Raw genomic sequence first — 24,694 nt, 5'->3', positions numbered from 1 at the left:
TGAACAAACACGATTGATTGATTTTCATTTTCGGATCCCCACAAAGAGGATCCGAAGAGGATCCTCGTCCCATTAGGTACAGCCAAATATTCTTCTTAATTTCAAGTTACAAATTATCGACATATGCATGAACACAATATATATATATATATATATATGAATAATATGTACGACACCAACCCATGTACATGCATTAGGGTGCAACTTGGCCCGGTTGGACATGTTGGATGATCAACCCAACCCTAACTCGATCTTCATAATTTGGGCTTGGGTTTGGTTCGGATTCATGCAAGTTTAGTCGGGTTTTGGTTTTAATTAGGTTCAAGCTTACTTTGGTTGGATTTGGGTTCACCCAACTTTATCGAGTTCAATCTTCTAACAACTTATTTTGCATAATTTTTCAAATTTTGAACAAAATAATGTCTATCTTAGTTAGAAATATTCAATTTACACATCATCATCCACACAAAAGTCAAAGCAAACAACTTGGAGGTCATTTCTAATGTTTCAACTATGCAAAATTGAATTTACATTACAACACATATACTAAGGCTTCAACCAAAAGAAATTTAAAAGTAACACTATCCTTCATTATCCATATGAAAACTAACAAGAACTTCACGTATATTCATTCCTTATCAATGTATAAAGTTGGACCGGCAATATGTGCATGATCAAACTCGGGCTCAAAATCAGATTGTGGTTTAACATCAGCGGCAATGCATCAATCTAACCCAACACAATAAATGATCAGGTTGAGGTTGGGTTGGATTTGGATGGGTTTTCTCTTTATTCTATTCCGCTCGGTTGGGTTTGAAATCAAGTTAGGCATGGACGGATTCGGGTTTACGTACCCAACCCAAGTTGCATCCTTAACATGTAGAAGACAATCTTTATAAAAGTTGATAAATGGAAAGTAGTAACTTACTTTTAAATGTTTTTTCTTTAAAGCTTGGTTCTTTATTTTTAGGGTTAATCTCAGTTTATTACCTTGAAGTTTCTTGATTTTTAACATTTGATACATTATGTTTTTTTCATCCAAAAATGGTACCTAAAGTCATAATTTTAGGACACTCTCATACCTCCATTAAAGTTGCTATTAAATTAACCGTTAACTAATGACGTAACACCCACGGAGAATGATTGGGTGCCATGTGTCAATATAGGGCCCATGTGGATTAATTTTTTTAAATAATAATAAAATAATAATTTTTTTAAAAAAAGAAAAAGGTCGTCTTCTACCTCCCCCCACCCTTCCCCCCGACACTCCATCCATTCTCTTCTCTGCACCCACCCAACCCTCATTTCCTCTTCGACAGCCCCGTGAGCTCGAACCTTCGAGCCGCACCATGGTAAAAGACGTCAGCTCTTCCTAATTTTTCAACCCATCTACATCTGTACCGTCTTCTTCTCCGGCACATGCCTAGTTGTTCTCGATTGAGTTCATCCTCCTGGCGAACAACTTGTCAATTTCTAGGCCCACCATGAACTTGATGGCAGCCACTCCGCAAAGAACTAGCGACAGGATCCTGATCGAAACGGAGGAGAAATCGACGTCGTCGTCGGCGCAGGAGTGCCACAACTTCGATCTCGCCGCAAATCTGGCGGCGCACGGCTAAAGATGAAGGGGGAATGGTGGATTTGCAGGGAGTGAGAGGAGGATTGGGTGGGTACAGAGGAGAAAAGGGAGGGAGGGTCGGGGGATGGGATGAGGTAGGAGATGAAATATTTTTTTAATTATTTATAATAATTATTTTTTTTTAATCCACGTGGGCCCTATATTATACACGTGACGCCCAATCATTGTTCATGTGAGCGCCACGTCACCAATTAACGGTTGATTTAACAGCAACCTTAACGGAGATATAAAAGTGTCCAAAAATTATGACTTTAGATACCACTCTGAGATGAAAAAAACATGATGTATCAAATGCTGAAAATCAAGAAATTTCATGGTAGTAAACTGAGATTAACATTTATTTTTATCACTTGGAGCTTTTCTTTGTCATTGTCTTATAAGTTTCATACAAGTATTATTTCTTTTAGCTATATGATCAAAAAAATCAATTTTTATGTCAGTAATCTAACGCTTTTATTATTATATATATTTGTAGAGGATAAGCATTTATGAGTATGACGGTCAAAAACTTTTCTAGATTAACTGTAAAATTGACAACTTAACAATCTTTTTCCCTTATACGAGTTGATTTGGACAACATGCCAAGTAAATTTATTCCACTAATAATAATATGAAACTCTTTTGCTGTATAGGAAGCTTGGGCTAGTTCAGTTCCAAATCAATCGTTAATTCATGTCAATTAACAGCGGGAAATCAGAATTTTGGAATATCCGGGGTAAAAAGAGAGAACTATTTAAGTCTCTCACGATATTTTTTATATGAATAAACACTTAGATAGACATCTTTTCTTATTATTAAGGACATTTTTGTGTATTAAAAAGATAAAAATGGAGTCACGCTTAACTAAATTATGAGAGTTTTTTAATTCAAAATAAAATATTCTTAATAATAAAAGAACTGTCCTTATAATAAAAAGAATTAGCTAAGAGTATTTTAATAAAAAAATTGCAAGGGGATATTTATTAATTTTCTAAAGTATATTTTTGGACCAGCGACGTACATTTTAGAAATAATTTTTAAATATTAATTTTTGGACCGGCCATGTATATTTTAGAAATAATTTTAAACATTATAATCGTCAACTGTGTGTATCTCTAATATTGATTTTACAGCTACTCACCTTCATCACAGACAGAAACCACTCCATTGTCTCTGTCGTGGATGAAGTCATTGCCTGCATCACAGTCCAATCCAAGCCCACCATTGAAATTCAATCTTCAAGTCACTTTCCTTTCCCAATTGAATTTGTAGCTTCAAAGCAGCCATCGAAAGTACTCCAAACCCTAAGCAAAAGCAAAACCCTGCGTACCGCTTTCGCCTAGCTAAAACCCTAGTTTTGAAGGGGCATTAAAACAAAGCTGCTTCTGTCACGCTGTCAGCCTTCGACGTGGTATTATTTTCCCCCTTGAACTTGAATGCAAACACAGAAAGAGAAAAATAATAATATAATATCAAACCTGTATACAAAATTGGTTTCGAGCAACATCAAAGGCTTAGGTGTTGTAGATTTTGCCATTTCGTGGTGGTGTCATGTTAAATTGGTCTTTGATTTGATCATCAACCAGCACGATCATAATAATGCCATTCACGAATATGATCGATAATTATATATGCAAAGAATGGTCTAAGATAAATACTGCATATATATATATATATATATGCAAAATAATGATTTGCAGTTGCAATGTGTGGAGAATGAGATCACATATATATATATATATATGCAAAATAATGATTTTCAGTTGCAATGTGTGGAGAATGAGATCACATATACAACCTGTGCAATCTTCTCTTTCAAGATTTATTGGTGAATGTCCAGAATCTTGGCTTGTATACTATAATCTTATGGCATGACGTGATGTAGTGACACCATATAAAAATGTGGATAACTATATTAAAATAGGGGTGGAAATGGGGTGGTGTTAATTATTCTAGTAGTGTGTTCTAGCCTCTTACTGAGAGTCCGTTTGATGTTGACTACTTAGAAAAGCACTTTTGCTTATAAGAAAGAACGTTGAATTTTTTTTGTTTAAAATCTAAGGGCACGTTTGTTTGGCCTTTTAAGTCTCACTGGACTTAATTGCCTTAGATAGGAGTCCTAGCCAGTGTTTGGCACAAACAAAGACTGCCTTTAATGAGACATCGTTTGGCAGCTTAGACTCTATTGACTATTTATGTTGGATATGATAAATAGTCACCGGATAGTATTAACTAAATTAGTCGAGCGTTTGTTGTAGTATCGGACTATTGACCGTATTATTTATATTGTGTTTGGTACTGAACTGGACAATAAAAGGGAAGAAAAAAAAAATTGACAAATCTTCCTTTTGGTTGATTACTTTGTTCACTTTCCATTCCTATAATTACATAAACAATAAGATACCATTTAATCAATAGTGCATAAAGTTAATGGTAAGTGATAAAAAAACCATAAGCAAACAATCACACTTTTTAAATAAATACATAACCAGGTTCGAAGAAAGTATCATAACCGAATCACACTTTGTCCCACAATACATAAGAAATCACTATTTGTTCAAATAACAAACCATAACCAAATCACAACATGCATGTATAAGAAAATTTAATCAAATCACACTTGTGCATGCCACTCATTGTACATATTTGATAGGGATTTTACCAACTACAAAAGTAAGGATAAAAACACTTAAAGTACTTGCAAGAGTATAAGGTAATTGTAGTATGGATGGCTCTAGTAAGGTCGATCTCCATAGGGATTGAATGAATAATCTATGTTAAATCAAATCTTAATTAATTATTTAAAACAAAGTTTGAGAAAAAGTTGATTTTATGATTTAAAATAATAAAAACGAATTTAATAGAAAATAATTAAATGAAGTGCCAAAATAAAATAAACTAAAAGAAAACAGTTTTTGAAAATTAAAATTGTAAAAGCCTAGGGTTCTGCCGTCATCTTAACAATCATATGTAGTTCTTTCAAGTACATATGAATTACCCATGCATATGTTTGAAGGTTAGGTTTTCCTAATATATATCCTACATGGAACCTCCAACATAGAACGTATATCTAACATTCAACCTGTATGGACGTTCGGATCAAATATGAACATGAAAGACTCATTATGCTTTATGAAAACCCTTTGAAAAACCATGCAACCCTTAAGACGTGATGTTCATCCTAAGTGAAATTACAATTATTAACCACAAGAAACCAACGTCAATTTCAGGAAACCTTACGACCAAAATTGCATCAAATTACTTTTCTAAATATCCTAATGGTCACGAATCACTAAGACACTTAGATAGTTAAAACGGTGATTAATAATTCAAAACATGCATGCATAATATCATAAGTAAATTGAAAAGAAACTACACATTCTTACTAAAGCTCGTGGCCTCGCCCTAGCAATTAAGAATTAGTTACTAACAACCATAAACAAAATATTATTAAAAACAATGATAGAAAACACCTTGAAAATAAACTTCAAAAACCCTCTAAAGTAGTGTGTGCATTCCCTCCACTCTTCTCATCTTAACCCTAATGGCTAAATATCTTATTTATACTACTTCAAAATAAAACCCTAAAAGGTTTTAGAATAAAACTAGGAAACATAATAAAATAATAAAACAGAAAATAAAAGGTTTCCAATTTGAACTAAAATTCGGACTTCTTAGAAAATCATACTTTTGACTGACTAAATCAACTCCGATTTGGTCCGAAAAGGTCTTTTGAAAGCTGAAGATGTTCCCTACAGATCCTCAGAAGGAGTCTTCCTTAAAATATGCCATGTTGACCTCCAAAATACTCAAAACGTCCATAAACGTCAATCTGGGAAAGCTGCGCGCTGGGCCTTAATTTCATCACCACGGTCAAATGGCTTGGTAGAAAAATTTGGAATTTTGACACAATCATCTTGAAAGGCACACGAACATCTCCAATTGGAATCACTCCAAAATTCATCCGTTTGATCACTTTTTGCTCCAGAGGAAGTCGAATGTCCTACATTAAGAATATAAATTAAAGTATCAAAATTCTACCAAAATAACAAATAAATTAAATACTAAGAATAGGGTAAAATATATAGTAAAATATCGACTCATCAATATTCAAAGCCAAAGTGTTTCTCTATGTAGTCCATTCTTATGTAGGTTGAAAAGTCTCGATCATATCTTCATCATCATCATCACTTTCAGATTCATCCAAGTTTAGGATTTCATTTTCTATTGGATCAAATGACTTATGTCTTCTAATAAGATTATGTAATAGGTAGCAGGCTGTCATAATCCAAGTTGTGTTTTAATTGGGAAAAATGATGGACCTCTTCAGATGCTCCAACACATCTTAAGTAGTCCAAAACATCTCTCAATGACATTTCTAGCTGCAGCATGTTTCATATTGAAATACTCCTCATGATTAATTGGGAGTCTTCTATTTCTCCACTCCAAGAGATGGTAACGCACTCCCCTATACAGTGCAAGGTATCCTGGATCATTTGTGTACCCACCATCCATAAGGTAGTAACACCCTAACACACCAAAAAAATGTATATTACAATATATAAGAAAATTGAGGATTCAAATTACTAATATAAACAAATAATCTATTGTTACCCGTGGGAACTTTTAATACCAATGGTCTACTTATCGCATCTCAGAGTACTCTAGGATCAAAGGCTGACCCTTCCCAACCTGGGTACACAAATATAAATTTCATGTCCAGATTACAAACTCCCAACATATTGGTTGCAATCTCTCCCTTGATAGTATCTTAGTTTATCTCACTTAGGGACATGAATGTTAATGTAAGTTCCATACAATGCCCCCAAGCAATTCTAAAAAAAGTCATTAACATTAGTAAGCTTAATATATTTAATTACATTAATTCTAGAAGTAATTTTTATAAAATATGAAGAATACCTCAAACCAACTCCATTTGGGATCTGGGTAGGCATTAGGAATGGGTTCTGACACTTTCAAAAGTCTACCTTGTAGCGTTAACACTCTATGTAAAATGGAATTGAAATACCTACTTATGGTCTCACCCGATCGACAAAACCTACTCCCAATTGTACAATTCTTTACATGATGTGCAAATATATGCAAAAATATTCAAACTTGTTCTTCCATTGTCACTACACCATCCAATTTTATTCTACCGTGATCACGGAGCATTTGACATAAATAATGGAACGTTCTTCTATCCATTCTAATTTGGTTCACACAATGAACATCATCATATCCTATCATGCTGTCTAAATAGGCTGACCCTACCATTCTCCTAACAAATGTGTAATTTCTAAGTGCAAGATGTCGATTCCGCCTTCTAGCTGAATTATGATTCATCATGAACCACATCATCAACCAAGTCATAATATTCAAGTACCACAACTTAACAATAAAGCATACCATAATCTTTCTTTCATCCATGTCCAGTGAAAATATAAAATAACATTATTCGATAGTGGCAAATAATTAAGTAACTGGAGCATGACATTATAGGACATAAGAAGGATACAAGAAGACATGATCATTGGCTAATTAAAGCAAAAATGCAAAGGAGATTAAACATATGTAGTAGTAGGATACAAAAGGATACAAGCATACATGGGTAAGGAAGCTCAAGAAAGATAAGGAACGCAAAACTACTATCTTACAAGTAATCCATGTTCCCCTAAACCTTCATAGTCTCAGGTGTCGCGTAACTATAAAGCCAAACAACACATATTTGAAACTTAACTATAAAATGACCTTCTCCATATGTGTAAGCAACCAAAAGGTAAAATTCTGCACTCAACTTCCTAGGTCACTCTAGGCTCAAATAAACATCAAAACTAAATCATTTGAATTTCGAACAAAAACTTCACACCCAACAAGCAGTTAACAAGTGAACAAGTAGAATAAAGGCCTCATCAATCCTAGCATACATTCACCAATAACACACACGGACGCAAGTATGAAAGCAAAGGGAACAAATGGTGATATCAAAACCTGAGCCATTACTAAAACTTGACAGCTGTATAATAAACCAAAGCAAAATCACAAATTTTACCAGGCCAAAAAATAAGACACCTAAAGCAAACCAACTAGAATTATATTCAATCCTTCTTTTCACCTCCCTTTTTGTTTTTAGCTGTTGCATGTGAATACAAGAAAGTCCCCAATATTGCAAAGGCGGATCCAAGTGCATTAAGAGATCTAACTGGATTTCTGTACACCAACACAGTCGATACGATAACCGCCACTCTCTTCATTGTGTTCCCAACTGAAAAGGTCAAGGGACTAATTTCACCATGTGCTTGATACGACGATTGGTTATAGAGATGGTAAAACACTCTGGATAACAACACTCATATGTACAATGTGGATGGTTTTCCCATAGTTGCAAGAGCTTTGTGATATCCTTGAACCCATTGAGACCCTTCAACGAAAATAGCGGCGAGAAACATATAGAAGAAATAAATTATATTGTTCCAACCATACAAATTCAACCCATCTACTTCCTTGAAGTTCTGTAAACTATGTTTCGAGTAAATGTTCCTCAACACAAACCTGACATTGCTAATCAAAGCACCCCAAAGGCCTTGCACATTGAATGACAGCTCAGTGATAGCAACTAGAGCACAACCCATTACAATAGGGAGAATTGAGAGCCAGACCTGTAACAGGTACGAATCTCCTAGGAACGACGAAAACACTACTGAGAAAATAGGCTCTGAGGATTTGAACCTCGCATGCGTTATAAGCTAGGACCTTAAACCTCACATGCTGATGACCAAAAAAGTCACAAGGCATATGTCATGTAACTTAAACCCAAGTACTAAACAATATATTGACATGGTTGAAAGTTCAACACCAACAACAAATCAAAATTCAACCTCAACAACTTACCCTAAAATTCAAAAATTCTAATTAAAACACAAAATTACATAATCAATTGCATAATTAGAGAGAAAACAATAACTAGATTCAATCAATTGAAAAAAAATTGCAAGAAAAATAAGAGGGAAGAACAGAGGGAAGGGCGGAACCTGGGAAAAAGAAGAAGAAGAATGAGAAGATGAATTAGGATTCAAATGAAGAAGAAGAAGGCGTTTAAGAAAACGAACCTCGGATTCAGATGAGAGAGCAAGCGTGAGAGGCAGAGAGCGTCTGGAGAGGACCGACAATGCATCTGGAGAGGACCGACAATTCATCTGGAGAGTGGGAGATTTCACACAACTAAATTATACCGTAGTTTTGGAGGGTATAAGCAAGCAGGTGTTTACCGTATAAAGTAGATGGGCCCGAATTATTTAATATGGTGGCTATTTAATACAACCGGACACCAAACATCGTACTTTGTATTATTAGTCCTATCTGGTGTGTTATACGGCGTACCAAATGAGGCCTAAGTCGGACTCGCTCCGACTAAAAGCTTCACTCGTTGTTCTTAGTGAGCCCTCCCTCCCCGAAAACTGGAGGATTGCTAATCCCATCTCTAGCGCCCGCGTCATCTGCAAGCATGTGTTCCCAATCTCCTTCTCCCTGCGAACCCAGTCACCAAATCATGCCTTTCGCCCCCTTCTCCAATCTCCAAATCTAAAACGGCTCTCGCCAATCTCCGTCCCATGAACCCAACCCCCTCTTACTTCAGCGATGAATTCATTCAGTTAAGCTTCCAATAAGCTTAATCCACACCATAAACAACACTTCAATTCAAAGATTAAACCTTATAAATCCCAAATATAGAAAATATCAAAATCTGCAATAAATCCAAAAATCTATTACGTTAGGTTGCTGTGCTCTTCTCCAAAAATCCGTAGGCAAAAAACGAAAGACCTCTAGAAATTTGCAGTGCTGTTCTCCATAAACCCAAAATCTATTACTTTGATTTGGGATTTTTGTCAAAAAGGGAGCTATCTCTGCTTCGAGGAACAAGAAGAAATACTTGTTGGTCTTTCGATCCAAATTAGGTGCAAAATGCACAGCTTCCTCATTTGATGAAGAAAACAGGGAGAAAAAAGGGAGAAAAAAAGAGAGAAGGGAGGGAGACGTTGTGCCGGAGAAAAAAGGGGAGAAAACGAGGGAGAGGGGTGGGAAGTAGAAAAATGGTGGACGTTTCCAGAAAGAGGAAGAGAATTAAAAAAGAAAAGGACATTAATAATAAAATACATAAAATATTAATTGATACAAATTATATAATATAATATTATAATTTATTAATTATTCTGCTTCTTAGTTCGACGCTGCATTAAACGCTTCACTTAAGTTAGTCCAGCTTAGTCTAATCTAGTGTTTTAAAAATCGGCCTAGACGGCCGCCTAGGTGCTAGGCGGTGGCCAACCGTCGGGATTAATGCAAAATCGGGAGCAAAATCGAGATAGGGATTAGGCAGGCGCCAAGGTGGCCTGAGCAGCCCTTGGGCGACCTAGGCAGGCGACTGGGTGGCCTAGGCGATCTAGGAATTTCAATTTTTTATGTGTTCGAACTTGAGAAATAATGAATGCAGATTAGCTGTGTTTTGGTTTTTCTGGACTTCATGAGCTTTTGGTCCATGTTCTTGCAAAGAGGAAGAAGATGAGAGAAAATTAGTTTCTCTCTCTTCCTTCCACACCCACGTGATCACTTTCAAACTATTTAATTTTTTTTTTTCTGTCCCTTCAAGTTTAGACAGTTAGCTTCTTGACTTTTCTGAAAGAAAAAGGCTATCAGTCCATCCATAGCATCAAGTGCTATTAATTATTTTCTCATTAAAAAAACATAGATTGTCAGGCTGTCAGTTCATAGCATCAAGTGCTATTGATTTTTTGGACTTGTTAGATACGTATTTTATTATTCTTTTACTATTTTATTTAGGGATTTCATATAAGTATAATTTTTTGTAAGTGTTAGTATACACTTATTTACAAAATATATAAGAAATTTACCTAAATCTGCCTAGGCGCCTGCCTAGACCCCGCCTAAACTCTAGGCGCCAGCCCGCCGCCTGACTAACGCCTAGTGTTTTTTATAACCTTGGTCTAGTCTAAGCCAGTCTAACTTAGTCCCTAAAGCTAATCCAGTTTGAGATAGTCCGGTACAACAAACGCATCATAAGAGCTTTCTAGAAAGTTATTTTTTCCTAAATAGTATCAGAAATACTTTTTTTTTCCAACGACATCAAATAATAGGAATTGAATTAAGAGAGATTTTCTCTTGAATTCAATGCATAATCCGAATAGCATTACCCGTCCATTGGATGTTTGCCGCATGTTCAAAAATTAACTCAGCTTTATGATGCTTGTCACGTGGTGTCACCAGTTAGTAATGTTTATCTCCCAAATCAGAATTCAAAACAGTGTCTTTAGGTCCATCTCTGATCTCCAATAGGCATGCCGGTTGCAAGTTTTCTTGGGCCTCAACGTACTTAGGCTTTGGTATGCACGTTGCAAGTTTTCTTGGGCCTCAACGTACTTAGGCTTCAACTTTCGTTTCCTTTCTTCTTTGTATATGTTATGAGGGTTCAATGCCCAATTGATCGTATTACTTGCTTATATTTCTTGACATTGAAACTGCAACCTCATCCTATGTGGTAAAGTTAATTCACTCATGCACCACCCAAACCTATAGAACCTTATCAGTCATCATCACCCTATATATCTCCCATCCCTTACTAGTGTGATCCCTTGCACATGCTCTGGCCACTAATTAATCGAAACAGAAACTTCATGTTTGTCACTACTTTTCCCAGTTCCTTGATCACATTTGGATTAATTTGAAAGGTCCTACTCACCCCTTCCACTGTATTTCTATCAAAGCCAAAAGTTCTGAGCTTCTTGCTTAAAACCCCAAGGGCAAAATATATATGCAGCATGTGTCTTAGGCTAGTTAAACAGGGTATATATAACGTGTCCGCCTCTTTACATATGTGTTTGAATTCCTTTCTCGTAAATTAAGATAATGTAAAAAACCTTTACTTTGTTGAAGAAACAAAAACATGAAAATATAGGTGAAGTGTAGCATGGGGAGTTTTTTTTCCAGTGGGGAATGCACGCGTGCTGATTGCCGTCTTAATAAGGAAAGCAGTAGAATTGTCATATTCAGGGTATGATGCATAAATGCAAATCATTTTGTTTCGTTCATCTGAGTATAAAGTATTATCCCCACTGCCATGCCCAATGTATCTTGATTCTTTAGGGTTCTATAGTCCAGCAATTCTTATCTTTTCCTCTTTTCCCATATGGTCCCCAAAAGAGTACATGTATATATAATGCAGCTTTTTGTAAAGAATAAAGAAGGTAGCTTTAATCTACATAAAAAACTGCATACCTAGCCACCTCATAGAAATGGTGGAAAGCACAAGAGAGATGCAAGAATTGAGAAAACGGTTTTGGAAAAAATGGTCGTTAATTATAATATAAAACCCTGGATTCAGGCTAGGGAGACTGCTGTTTTTTTTTTTTTTTTCAGGAAACCTCAACGGTATGTAATTTTATAGAATTAGCCAAAAACAGTTGCACTTAGTCCGAGGGGATATAACCTTATCCTTATAATACAAGAAAAAATATTAAGTGAAAAATATAAGAAAAGAGGATGGACATAAACTTGACATCTCTCAACAAAACAAATAAAAGTACAAGAAAAGAGGGAGGATGTAAAACCTAAACTCGTCAAAAGAAAAACCTAGAAGGTCTAAACCTGCAAAACAAGTCGCAAAGCACCAAAAGCAATATGTTAGGAAAATAAAAACTCACATCATGAAGGAGGACAAACCTACAAACCAAGATGCACATTATATGAAAATCGAAAAACCAAGCAAATCAAGAGAATATGAATGTACGGAACCATAGACGGGGAGTCATGCCAAACCAAGGTTGAAGAATACAAGCCCATATTAGTAAATTTGTCGGCAACCACATTCTCTTCTTGATAAATGTGTGAGCACCAAATTTTCTTAGATACCTAACACCGAAAGAAAAGGTGAGCAACAAATTCCTCAGAAGCACGACATAAACGGCAAATGGATGCCAGAAAAAAACCTCGTCATTGAAGTGCGACCTTGGTGGAAATTTTATCATGAAAAAGCCGTCAAGCCAAAATAGATAACCGTGGAGGTATGGAAAGCCGCCTTTCCCTAATCACAAACATTATGTTTACTGCAAAAAACCTCATAACCAAAAGCAAAGGAAAATTGTCTTAAAGAAGAGGGCTCCCAAATTAGCTTGTCATCCTTCGTAGCCAACAGCAGAGGAAGGCGTAATACCTTATCCACCGCTAAAGGAAAAAGATCTATAAAATATATATTCTGGCAAATTCCAGCATTGAGCTTGAACGACATTTGAAACCAAAGAAGTACCGTAGGAGAAATAATCAAAGTTCACGAATGATTAATAATGTGCTCATCCAACCATGTGTCAAACGAAAAGGAAACTAACCTTTCTTGCCTAATAATTGAGCAATTATTCAAAAAAAAAAGGAAGAACACGCTACAAATCATGCCACACAAAGGAACACAGGTACACATCTTGTTTTTTGTAAGATGCAAGAGGAAACCGTTGACGAGCAAAAGAGACCTACGAAGAAGAAAACTATAAGGCCTCCCAACTAAAACTAAGCAAAGCCATCAAGTTCAAAGTAGCTAAATCACAAAGACTAAGCCCACATTCACCTTTTGGGCCACAAACCATATTTCATGATATTGTTACTAATTTATGAGAAGTTAAGGGTTGGTTTGGTATTGCTGTGCTTTGAAAAAAAACTGTTGTGAGAATAAGCGGCTATGCCGTGAGAATAAGCGGCTGTGAAATAAATCAGCAGAGTGTTTGGTAAACTTTTTTGTAAAAGTGCTTTTGGAAAAAAAAAAAAAAAAAACAGTCTGATAGTGGGTCTTTTCATTAAAGGAGCACTGTAGCTCTGTGTGCTTTGAAAAATAGCCAGTTTTCCAAAGCTGCAAATAGTTGCTTCAGCTTTTTTCTTTGATTTCAGCTTATTCTCACAGCAACTTCCAAAATAAGCCCTTTTTTTTTAGTTTACCAAATACCTAAAACCCTCACAGCTTTTTTTCATGGGTGCTTTTTTTTTAAGCACCTCACTCCCAAACCACCCCTAAGTCACCTAACTAGATAAAATTTCGTGCACAAGCAGAAAGATGCTTCAAAAGTCTGGTTGGCCACTGATAAACAGAGAAATTATGCAGAAACAAAATTTTGACAAACATACTGCACTAATTGAACTCGTCCTACCATTAAGAAAAGTTTACCTTTCCAACCCGAAAGATGAGCCATTGTCTTATCAACCAAAGCTAGAAAATGAATTCTCTATGGTTTACCAAGAAAAATCGAAACACCCAAATAAGAAAAAGAGACATACCTAAACGAAAACCAAGATGTATCTCCACATGAGCTTTGCGATGATAAGAGGTGCACCTGAGGTAAAAAGTGCTCTTGTTAGCATTAACAAATTGCCCATAAGATGGGCATACTTATTCAAGAAATTTTGAAGAGAGCGAAGAGATTGAGCATTTCGACGACAAAAAATAAAAAGGTCATATGCATAGAACACATGAGTAAGAGGGCAACAACCCTTCGAGCCGCAATTACAGTAATTTGTCCAGTGGAGTAAAGTAAGGTTAAACCTCTTGTAGAAGCGTCTTCCACAAGACAAAAAAGGAATGGAGAAATAGAATCCTCCTGATGAACACCTTGTGAACAAGAGAAAAATCATGTGTGGTGCCATTTACTGGAATTGAAAGACGAGCTGACTATAATAAGATATGAACCCAATCTATAAAAACACGAGAAAATCCAAAATTTGAAAGCACACAAAGAAGAAATTCCCAATTTTAAGGTATAAAAAGCCTAGCAATATCCACTTTTATGTGCACGTTACTGTCAAAAACCCTTTTTGCCCATAAAATTGAACCCTGAAAAACTAAGCCAATGCAATTAAAAATACGTCTATCTTTTAGAAATGCCGCTTGCTGACGAGAAATAATACGATTGACAGTAGGTCCGACTCGATTAGTAAGAATCCTAGGAATTATTTTAAACAGAAAATTCGCAAGCACCATGTGACGATACTGAGTAACAATCGCAGCCCCTTTAACTTTTAGAATTAAGCACAATAAAGTTTTATTTTGCATTGGGATATAACCCCTGGCTTCCGATGAATTTGATTATACATATGGAAACTGTGTCTCTAGCTATGGACCTTCATTTGTAAAGAGGAATTAGGTTTCTCTATCTTGGAATGCATATATTCCAAAAGATAAGCCCAGGGTCTTCTCCTTACAGAGCAGATATATATGTTAGATTGCTTGTGTGTTTTTTGGTGTACAACTTTATTTTTTTTTTTTGAAAAAAAAAAAAGAAAAAGGTTTTTAGCCAAAATGGTCCATGAAATTTGCATAACACATCATTTTGGTCCCTGGGATTGAAAATCAATAGAAATGGTCCTTGAGATTGTCCACCATCCATTATTTTGGTCATTCCGTTAAAACCTCCGTTAAGTGTTCCGGAGCTCTTGACCGAAAGTTTGAACAATTTTCAAAGCTTTGTAACTCAATCGTTTCTTAACCAAATTCGACCCATAATATATCAAAATGAAGATAGAAAAGTTTAGAACAAGATTATACCTATTTGGAAGCCCAATAGTTGCCGAAGATGGCCGGAAAATAGGCTGAAAGTTGACTGGTACGTGGGAAAATTGGAAAACTCGTCAGAAACTGGGTAAACTTTAAACGTTCATAACTTTTCAACGAAATCAAGAAATTCAAAAACGAAAATTATACTTCTCGACGAGGCAAAGATAATGGAATCTTTTTAGATGGATAATTCGCCATGGTTTGGAAGAAAAACGGTTCGAAAGTGGCTAACTCGAGACCAAGACAGCCACTTTCTAGCTGTTTCCGGCCAAACCACAACAATTTAGCGATCGAGAATGATAGAATTCTCTTCGTCTTGTTGAGAAGTATGATTTTTGTTTTTGAATCACTCGATTTCGTTGAGTATTGAAGAAGTTATCAACATTTAAAGTTTACCCAATTTCCGGTGAATTTTCTAGTTTTTCCGCGGACCAGTCACCTTTCAGGTGATTTTCCGGCTATCTCTGGCAACCATTGGGCTTCCAAATAACTATAATCTTGTTCTACACTTTCCTATATGCATTTTGATATATTATGGGTCGAATTTGGTTAAGAAACGATTGAGTTACGAAGCTTTGAAAATTGTCCAAACTTTCGGCCAAGAGCTCCGAGACACTTAACAGAGTTTTTAACGGAATGACCAAAATAATTGATAGTGGACAATCTCAAGGACCAAAGTGATGTGTTATGCAAATCTCATGGATCATTTTGGCTAAAAAGCCAAAAGAAAATTGTGTAATTAAACGTTTGACATTTTAACATTAGTGTAATGCTGTTCAGTTTTTAGCCTTTTTACTCACACTGGTGAAGGTCTACGCTGATATGTTGGAAGAAGTGGGTTAAGTCTTATAATGGATTAGCCGTAATAATTTAGTTCAAATTCACCTTTAGCTACAATCGAATCTAAAACATTTTATTTACAAGTAAAAAATAATAATTATTAATTTGTAGTAATAAGTAACTTCTAGAGCTTAATTTGAAGATCAAATGAATGAGGCGACAAAATGAATTGATTGAACAAACGACTGCCGACAAAGCGTCCTGTGTTTTATAGCGTCAGACTCTGCTATCATTCCTGAAATAGACTGTTTATCGTCAACGGCGGGCCAAATCCCCAGGCCCACATATATGGAAGGATGGCCCATCTCTGGCGCGCTTTTATCTGAAGAAGAACCTACAAAAAACACACCACTGGAAATGCTTACGTATGCTTTTGCCTAGCTTTGTGCACTAATGCTGCTTTTGGTCTGTGCCTTGAGTAACACTCATATCCGTACAGCACTTTATTTTGTGAAAAGGGCCACATGCCCTACTTATTTTTCACCCTTTTACTCATTGCATCTCTTTGATTTGGCAATTACCTTTAATTCATATAATTATTTTTTTCTTAGAAGTCTCAATTAAAATTTCACACAAAACTCTTGAAATCTCAGGACAAGTCCTGATATAAACAATGCCGATCATAACTATGAAATTTTGTAAATATTATAAAGTATCTTGAGGAGGAACTTCTCCTCAATATTAAAGAGCCAATCCTCTCTCTTAACTTAATGGTAGGGTGTTATTATTTGAGGTGATTCAGTTGCAACTTACAAGTTACAAGAATGGTAAGGTTAATCATACGCAAATGATTTTCGACTATAGTTAAGTGTGAATTTTATAATGACTTACACTTAAAAATCACTCAAGCTTATGAATGATTAATCATAGTATTTCTTACACAAAGCAATTAATGCATACACAAAGAGGCAGTAGGCAGTGTTGCAGTGGCAACCACAACAAATCGTTTGCTATGACATAATGATCATGCGTTTCCTCTTCGTCAAGATTTTGAAGAAACATTTAATCTTGAATGTTTACAGCCGCTCAAATGAGAGAATATGCCATGCAGCATGATACTTGTTGTAAGGGACATAATGATCGTAAGTTTCTTTTACATCATGATTTGAAGAAATAGTTAATTTTTTATGTTTATATATAGCGACTCAAACAAATAAATCTATATAAATACATCATGTCACGGGATGATAAAAATACTAATAACAACGATAATCCCAACTTGGTTACTTTTGCAAGTTGTGAGTGAGTAAGACCCCACTCACGTGTATGTATTTGGCATTCTACAATAATTCTATTGCCGCCGGACCAATAACCTACCTCTGCTCTTTTTTTATTTTTTTTTCAACTTTAATATATGCTTTTAACAAAAAACAAAACTTTACTATGTGTTATTTTCATTGTCGGCTATAAGAGTATAAAACTTCCATTTGACAAAAAAAAAATGTATAACTTCCCCTTCTCTTTCGTTCTTCCAATTTTTTTTTCATAGTATGTATTACTAAGAAATATGAAAAATTGACGGTCGGATCTTGCATTTAAAAATTTAATGAATCTTGATAATGGTTAAACTTGAATAAAACTCATACAACTAAATGAGTTATCACATTATAGTTGAACCCTTGTTTGGTTTACAATTATTATTTTTCTTTTGCAATATATATATATATATATATATATATATATATATACACACACACACAAATTGCTTAAGGGGAGGATCCCCATTTTTTCAAAAAAATGAGGACACGCTCTCCACCGTTAGATTGGTTTTAATGAAATTGTGTGGTTGAGATTAAAACACAGGCCACACAATTTCATTAATGTTAAATCCAACGGTGGGGAGCGTGTCCCCATTTTAAAAAAAAATGGGGATCCCTCCCCTTAAGCAATCTATATATATATATATATGTATGAAATCTTTAAAGGAAGGGATCCCTATTTTTTTTTTTATAAAAATAGGGATTAGTTGTGGGGTCTACACTACATTGAACTTTTATATATATATATATGTATGTATGTATGAAATCTTTAAAGGAAGGGATCCCTATTTTTTTTTTATAAAAATAGGGATTAGTTGTGGGGTCTACACTACATCAAACTTCAACGATCCGAACCGTCTATTTTTTAAGTTGCACCTCATAGATCATCCTTGCAAAATATTAGCCAAATTGGAAATGTTTAAGACATCTAATTGGGTTCAAAGAAATTAACGAATACTTTGTTGTATAATAAACAATGAAATTTTATCTTGATAATTAAATAAGCAAATGGCTTCAGATTGAATTGAATTTTTGCAAGGATGATCTATGAATCAAGACTTACAAAATAGACAGTTCTGATTGTTGAAATTCGATGTGGAGTGAGCCCCACACCTATATATATATATATATATATATATATATATATATATATATATATGTTGAGTTACAAGTTGCAACAAATTATGAATTAAACCTACTTGATTGCATCCATGCATGCGTCCAAACTTTTGTAAAACAAAGAAAATAACACTCTTTCTCTCTTTCTAGTAAAACAAAGAAGGAAAAAAACACTCCTTAATTTCTTAATGCCTTGCGTGAATAAATCCTAACTAATCAATTCACAACTAGCACTTCCTTGGTTTTTCTAAATAATAAACCCTAGCGACATCTCATCCCAAAAACGACGCGTTGGGACTTCAAAGCTTTGTTTGTGGGGACTTCAGTTATGAATTATCAGCTTCGAGTCTTCGACAATTGGTTAATTAAAACCCTAAATATATCAACAATATTGTCCCAGAAGATGCCTCTGCTTGATGTAAGATAATACATAATTAATTACATAAAATAACTAGAAGTTGTTCTTATTCGACCTCCACCACCAATCCTTGCTGTTCTGCAAATTCAACCATGTCGGCTATATTTTTTAAATCGTCAGGCTAGCTATAGGTTGTGAGAGAAAGAAAAAAAAAAAACTCTTATCAGTTGTAGGATTTTTTCTTACATTTCGGCTTCAAATTATATGAATATTTTCACTCAGAAACGTAGTAACCAACATATTTTTTTAAGAGTACGATATTCATTCATTAAATAAGAAATATTATGTAGACAAGTTAAAAAATCTTAATAAAGCGTGATTAAGCGCAAATTATTGAGCAGTTCTTAAGTACTTTTGTTGATAGCCAAGCTAACCGAAAACAACATGATTACAAAGATGAATAGAACTAATTAAGTAGATTTTAGTGTAAATCTCACACTAGTAAGACTGTAATTCATTTGTTTGCCGAATTAGTTTACTTCTTTGCTCTTCTTTTGCAAATTTGTATGGGGTCATCACTTCCAATTAATTAACATAATAACGGTTTTTCATTTTTAATAATAGGTTAGATCAAAACACATATGCACGACTTTAATCTGTTCATCATAATTTATCCATCCATGCATGACGAATGCTGCTTTCATTTAACCAAAATAACTCTTGATCAGTCTACTTCCACATTTTATTTGTTTTTTAATGCCATTATTTTAAGTCATATATAGGCATCACAATTCATTCTTTAATCTGTTGAAAAAAGCCTTATTAACCATTCATATTTTCTTAAAGGAAATTGTATGTAAGTTTAAGTTAGCATGCTTAAGAAAGTATGAGTTAATAATTTTGTGAAGGGAGTAGAATGATGGTTAAAGCATAACGAATTCAAGTTTTAGGTCATCTTTGTTGACCAAATGATCTAAAAGACTAAGCACCAATTGTTCCTCTATTTTTATTCCAGAAATAACCATCTTCCATTTTAAGCAGTGTGGCCTTAATTCATTGACATTGTTTTTCCGTGGAAAACACGAAACAAATAATTGTACTTATTATATATATTTCACATAGCTGATTTCAACTAATCTTACTAACTTGACCTTAAGAAATATATGGTCGGTCCAATTATGTGGCAATTGTTTGAGCTTCGACGACACGAATTAGCATGATTAGTATTTCATAAACTTCAAAAACCCACTTCAACCAACCAAATTCAGAAGTGCTTTGCCTAAGCTTAAAGAAGTGATTTTCACATATTACTTTTCTTCCATGCGTACTTCTTTTGATTTCTGGACTTAATTAGATTGACTAAATAAAACATGTGTTAATGCACAAAATCAGCGAGACTTTAGAACAACGTAAAATGTCAAGTTTGTGACCTTTGCTCAGTTGCTCCGATCACCTAGTGATGATAATATGTAAAGAAATAGAGACAAGGAAGCAAACACAAGATGTACGCGGTTTACCCTAAGTTTGGCTACGTTCACGGGGTAGATCGAGTTCTCATTAATAGTGAAGAGTTTACACAAAACATAAGTTCAAGCATAATCATCATTAGTCAGTTCTAATGACAAGTTTAAGTACAATAATGACATCCGGGTTTAATTGTAGGAGAATGGTCCCTGTTTATAGTTGAGGAGAGTCTTCCGCTCCCATTTGCGATCGATGTGGGACTCTAGGAGTTTATTCTAATGTTGACAAATGTTGTGTTGTGATTGTCTCTTGATTGGAGAGGAACTTGTGTGCTTTGGTAGGGGTGCCTCCACATGAACTATTCAGTGGGTCATTGAATGTATGGAATTGACCCGTGCTTGGTAGTTTCGAGAGTGGTGAAGTATGGTACAAACAACATAAATTAAGGAAAATAAATGAATAAGAGTAAAAAGATCAATAAATTATATAATTAAATACTAAAGAAGATGTTTGTACCATACTTGGCTACTAGCAAGACACCGCATTCAGCAAATCTCCTAGCTCAGCGACTTGGGGGACTCCTACTATAGAGTTTGTATCGCACTTGACCAAGCCCGAAACTACAAGTAAGCTTCAAGTGAAATTGATATATTACCTTGTGCATCTTCATCGGTTAAAGATACCACCCCTGAATGGAGGAAAAGTACTTCCAGAGAAGATGCCACATCTACATATGAGACAGATAAGGCAAGTGAAAATGATACCACACTTTGGTACTTAGAAGTTTCGTGATTACTCAATGGCTTGGATCTTGCAAGTCCCTAACCAAGGAGCTTTCCTCACTCGGGAACTTAGGGGAGCACTGTTTGTACCATACTTGACCAATCCCGAAACTACTGAGCACCGGTCAACGTTATACCGTCAAGTACCCAGAAGAGTTTCCCTCCAACCAGGAAGCCAATCACAGCGCGACATGTGTCGACATCAAAAGCCAATCATAGCGCGACATGTGTCAACATCAGAAGCCAATCACAACATGACACATGTCAATGTCAGAATGAAACTAGAAACTCTCTTCTATAAAAAGAGATCATTCTCTCACAATATTTCCTAATGTCATTTGTACTAAATCATTCACTAGTACTCACAAAAGGAGAGCTTGAACCTATGTACTTGTGTAAACCCTTCACAATTAATGAGAACTCCTATACTCCATGGACGTAGCCAATCTGGGTGAACCACGTACATCTTGTGTTTGCTTCCCTGTCTCTATCCATTTACATACTTATCCACACTAGTGACTAGAGCAATCTAGGGAATGTCACAAACTTAACACTTTCTGTTGTACCAAAGTCCTCGCTGATTTTGTGCATCAACAGAAGATAAATACAAAAAAAAAAATTAAGAGTTTGTTGACAGATGTTAGATAGCTATGGAGCAATGGTCCGTTAGGTTAAGATTTTCATATTCTTGAGAAAAAAGAAAGGAAAAAACACATTGTCTTAATATTGCACTTGTACGCCCGTATTTTCTAACCAAAATTTAAAATAAAAGAATCACATAATTAATAGCATATTCCTAATGTAATTAAGTCAACTGGCATGCCAAGGCACCTAAGAACCTCTCAATATTATCGGGTACTGCTATCCGTACATCAATTTTTACTTCTCACACATATCTTTTAATTTCGATCGTTGGGAGAAGTAAGAATATGGGTGTGTGAATAACAAACCTATTATTTAAAAGTAAGCATAATTGAAGTTGCCCTACTTAATTTGGTTTCATACATAGGTGCTTTCAATCTATTGGTGTGCTTATCTCAGGTAATTAAGGTCAACATATCAAATAGGTGTATATTTCTAAAGGTATAAACTTTAGAAAACTTGAACTACTTATCGTGTGTGTGTGTGTATATATATATATGCTCAAAGTCTGTCAGTATATGTAAGCTTATTAATAAGTATGTTTATGTCAACGTTTATCAAAAAATGCCAAATCTCGTAAATTAATCTAGCTTAACTTACGTGACTTCCACTTGCAAGTTGCTTTAGTTAATTAATAAACTAATAATTGTGGAAGGCGTCACATATTGTAAATCGCACAAACGTGTCGCCTTGTAGTTGGTCAAAGGCTAACTGCGTTTTACTAAGTTTGGAGGTATTTTTAAAACAGGTTATTAAGTTTTAATTTTCTCACATTTGCATCATGAGATTTTAAAATTTTATCATTAAATTGATGGTGTGACAAATGGTTAAAAATGAATCCCACATTGATGAAAGAAGGAACCTTGTATGTGCTTAGAAAGCCTCGTTTCGTAGCTCGTATAATAGATCGGATATAACTAATAGTACGGAGTAGGTCATTTGGTACCCTCTCGTATTAAATAAGCACCAAACTAATTTACCCGGTCCACTTATTTTATCGGGTATACATCTTAGCTAGAGAACTGATATGTCATTCCTTCCTTTTGTTCTCCAACCCAACTCTTCTTTAGCTTTCTGATCAGCGAATGAAACCCAGCCCATACCCCTTATTCCCGTTGACCAACGCACCAGAAAAAGATCTCGAATTCCTTGAACTAGACTGTGTTGTCTACGTGTTAGGATTGAAAATTCGCCACACGTGAGTGAGCGTGTTGGTAATGAATCCCATATTGATGAGAGGATAGACCTTGCATAGGCTTGTAAGTAAAGTTGGACTACTTCCCATATTGCCCATTGGTTTTATAATAGAACTTCAACTTTTTCCACAAACATATGATCTACTTATGAGTTGATGTGAAAGACATAGTTACAACACATGAACCAAAACTAGTCATCAAACTTATCATCGTGGATCTTCAACTTCTCTTCAATCATATTCCATATAGAACTTACCACAATGTCTGGTCACAATGGTATATATAATTGTGGCTTCTACATAACCTAGAAAAGGGTCCCACATCATCAATCAACTGAGGATCATGCAATCAAATAATGAAAGACAAATTGATACAATTTTAAAACGTAATCGTGAAGTGGGAGAAATTTGAAACTTCGTGACCCATTTTAACAATCACTTTAAAGTGGAGGGTGTAAAATGTAGTTAACCTTTTATTTTTAACTACTTACGCTGCTTCTCCCCTTCGAGTAGAACTTTTATGCAATATGAACGTTTAGTTCGCTGCCACTTCAAGTCAATTATAGATGACTATGTGCAAAGTTAAAGAAATGACAATGCATGATTGATTTAAATACCGCTTATAGATGCCAAATCTAGATAAGTTTCTAGACTTTCATCTCCTTCTTCGAAATAGTCACCCGATCGAGCTCTACGTTTAGATTTTACGCATTTACAGCTTTGCTTGCATTTCACTTCATCTATGCCACTACAATAACAATGGTCATCGCCATAGTAGGATTGGTGTTAACACCATTGCTATTATCCCTTTCATTCTCTTTCCTCCTTTCTCTCCTCCCCATCTAAACCAACCTCAAGGCTAGCCTCAATACTGTTCCACAATTCCAACCAGGCTCAGATTAACCCATTCCTCCTGTATGGCCACCGCTTATTTTTTTTATGTGATATAGTTAATAGCATATATGAGTTAGGCCACTTGACCAAGTATTGAGGGGCTCGTACATGTTCTATAGTACCCCTTGTGAACACTCCACTGGTCTCTCAATATTGAGCTCATATAAAAATCACATTCCTATAATGGACCGAAAGATTTAAGTCTGATATCAATATATTGAATTCATGAGTTTAATATATTGAACTTATGAGTGTAATACTTATATTTAGTATGTTCTACAGTATGACTCTCACAGTCATTGAAGTCAGACTAGTGTAGTAGCAACAATATTATAGGTACCAAACTCAGACGGTTTGTTTTTTATATATAAGTATCACACACTCAATCAAACTACTCAGACTGTCTGATTTCTGTATATAAGTATCATACTTAATATACTATCGTGCAATATCATGAAGAATGATGATCCTCTTTGTAAGGATTTCGAGGATTCTCAAATCACATCTATTTATTGTACATTGTGCAGTCATTTTTCATCAGGTCTTATTTATATTTAATTTTAAATAAAAAAATTTAAAATAATTTCTGACTGCACGATATATGATGAACCAATATAATTAAAAGATTCCCACAATCCCTACAAAGAAAATAAAAAAAGAATTCTCATTTTATCACGAAATACGACCCTGTAAAACAAAAGGTCGTTAATAACCATTAACAGGACTAGCAGACAGTGGCCCCCACATCCCATAGAAAAACAAATTTGTGGGTCCCCAAACCCACTCCCTCTCCCTCCAACCGAGTTATAGAATCCGACTTTGGACACGTTTGAAATCCGCCATAAAAATAAATAAAAAATAAAAAAAATATAAAAAAACGTGACCGTTTCACCGGTGGCTGCATATTGTATAAGAAAAGC

General features: G+C 35.1%; 1 protein-coding gene across 1 annotated transcript; it reads right to left on the bottom strand.

Moving 5' to 3' along the window:
- Positions 1 to 5,217: 5,217 nt before the first annotated feature.
- Positions 5,218 to 8,822, bottom strand: LOC126618548 (uncharacterized). The gene is made up of 2 exons (XM_050286653.1): positions 8,728 to 8,822; positions 5,218 to 5,621 (listed from the first exon to the last, which is right to left on the bottom strand). Exons 1-2 carry the CDS (start codon positions 8,812 to 8,814, stop codon positions 5,397 to 5,399), a joined length of 312 nt encoding a protein of 103 aa, XP_050142610.1. The 5' UTR covers positions 8,815 to 8,822; the 3' UTR covers positions 5,218 to 5,396.
- Positions 8,823 to 24,694: the final 15,872 nt, after the last annotated feature.

Source organism: Malus sylvestris, chromosome 4 (genome assembly GCF_916048215.2).
Source record: "Malus sylvestris chromosome 4, drMalSylv7.2, whole genome shotgun sequence".
Lineage (NCBI taxonomy): Eukaryota > Viridiplantae > Streptophyta > Magnoliopsida > Rosales > Rosaceae > Malus > Malus sylvestris.
Note: the sequence above shows the minus strand (reverse complement) of the source record. Positions and strands in the feature narration are given on the sequence as shown.

Coding starts and splice junctions, on each gene's coding strand:
- LOC126618548 (XM_050286653.1), bottom strand. CDS start 8,814: ATGAATTGTCGGTCCTCTCCAGATGCATTGTCGGTCCTCTCCAGACGC. Junction 5,622..8,727: donor CTCTCTCATCTGAATCCGAG/GTTCGTTTTCTT, acceptor TTCTTAATGTAG/GACATTCGACTTCCTCTGGA.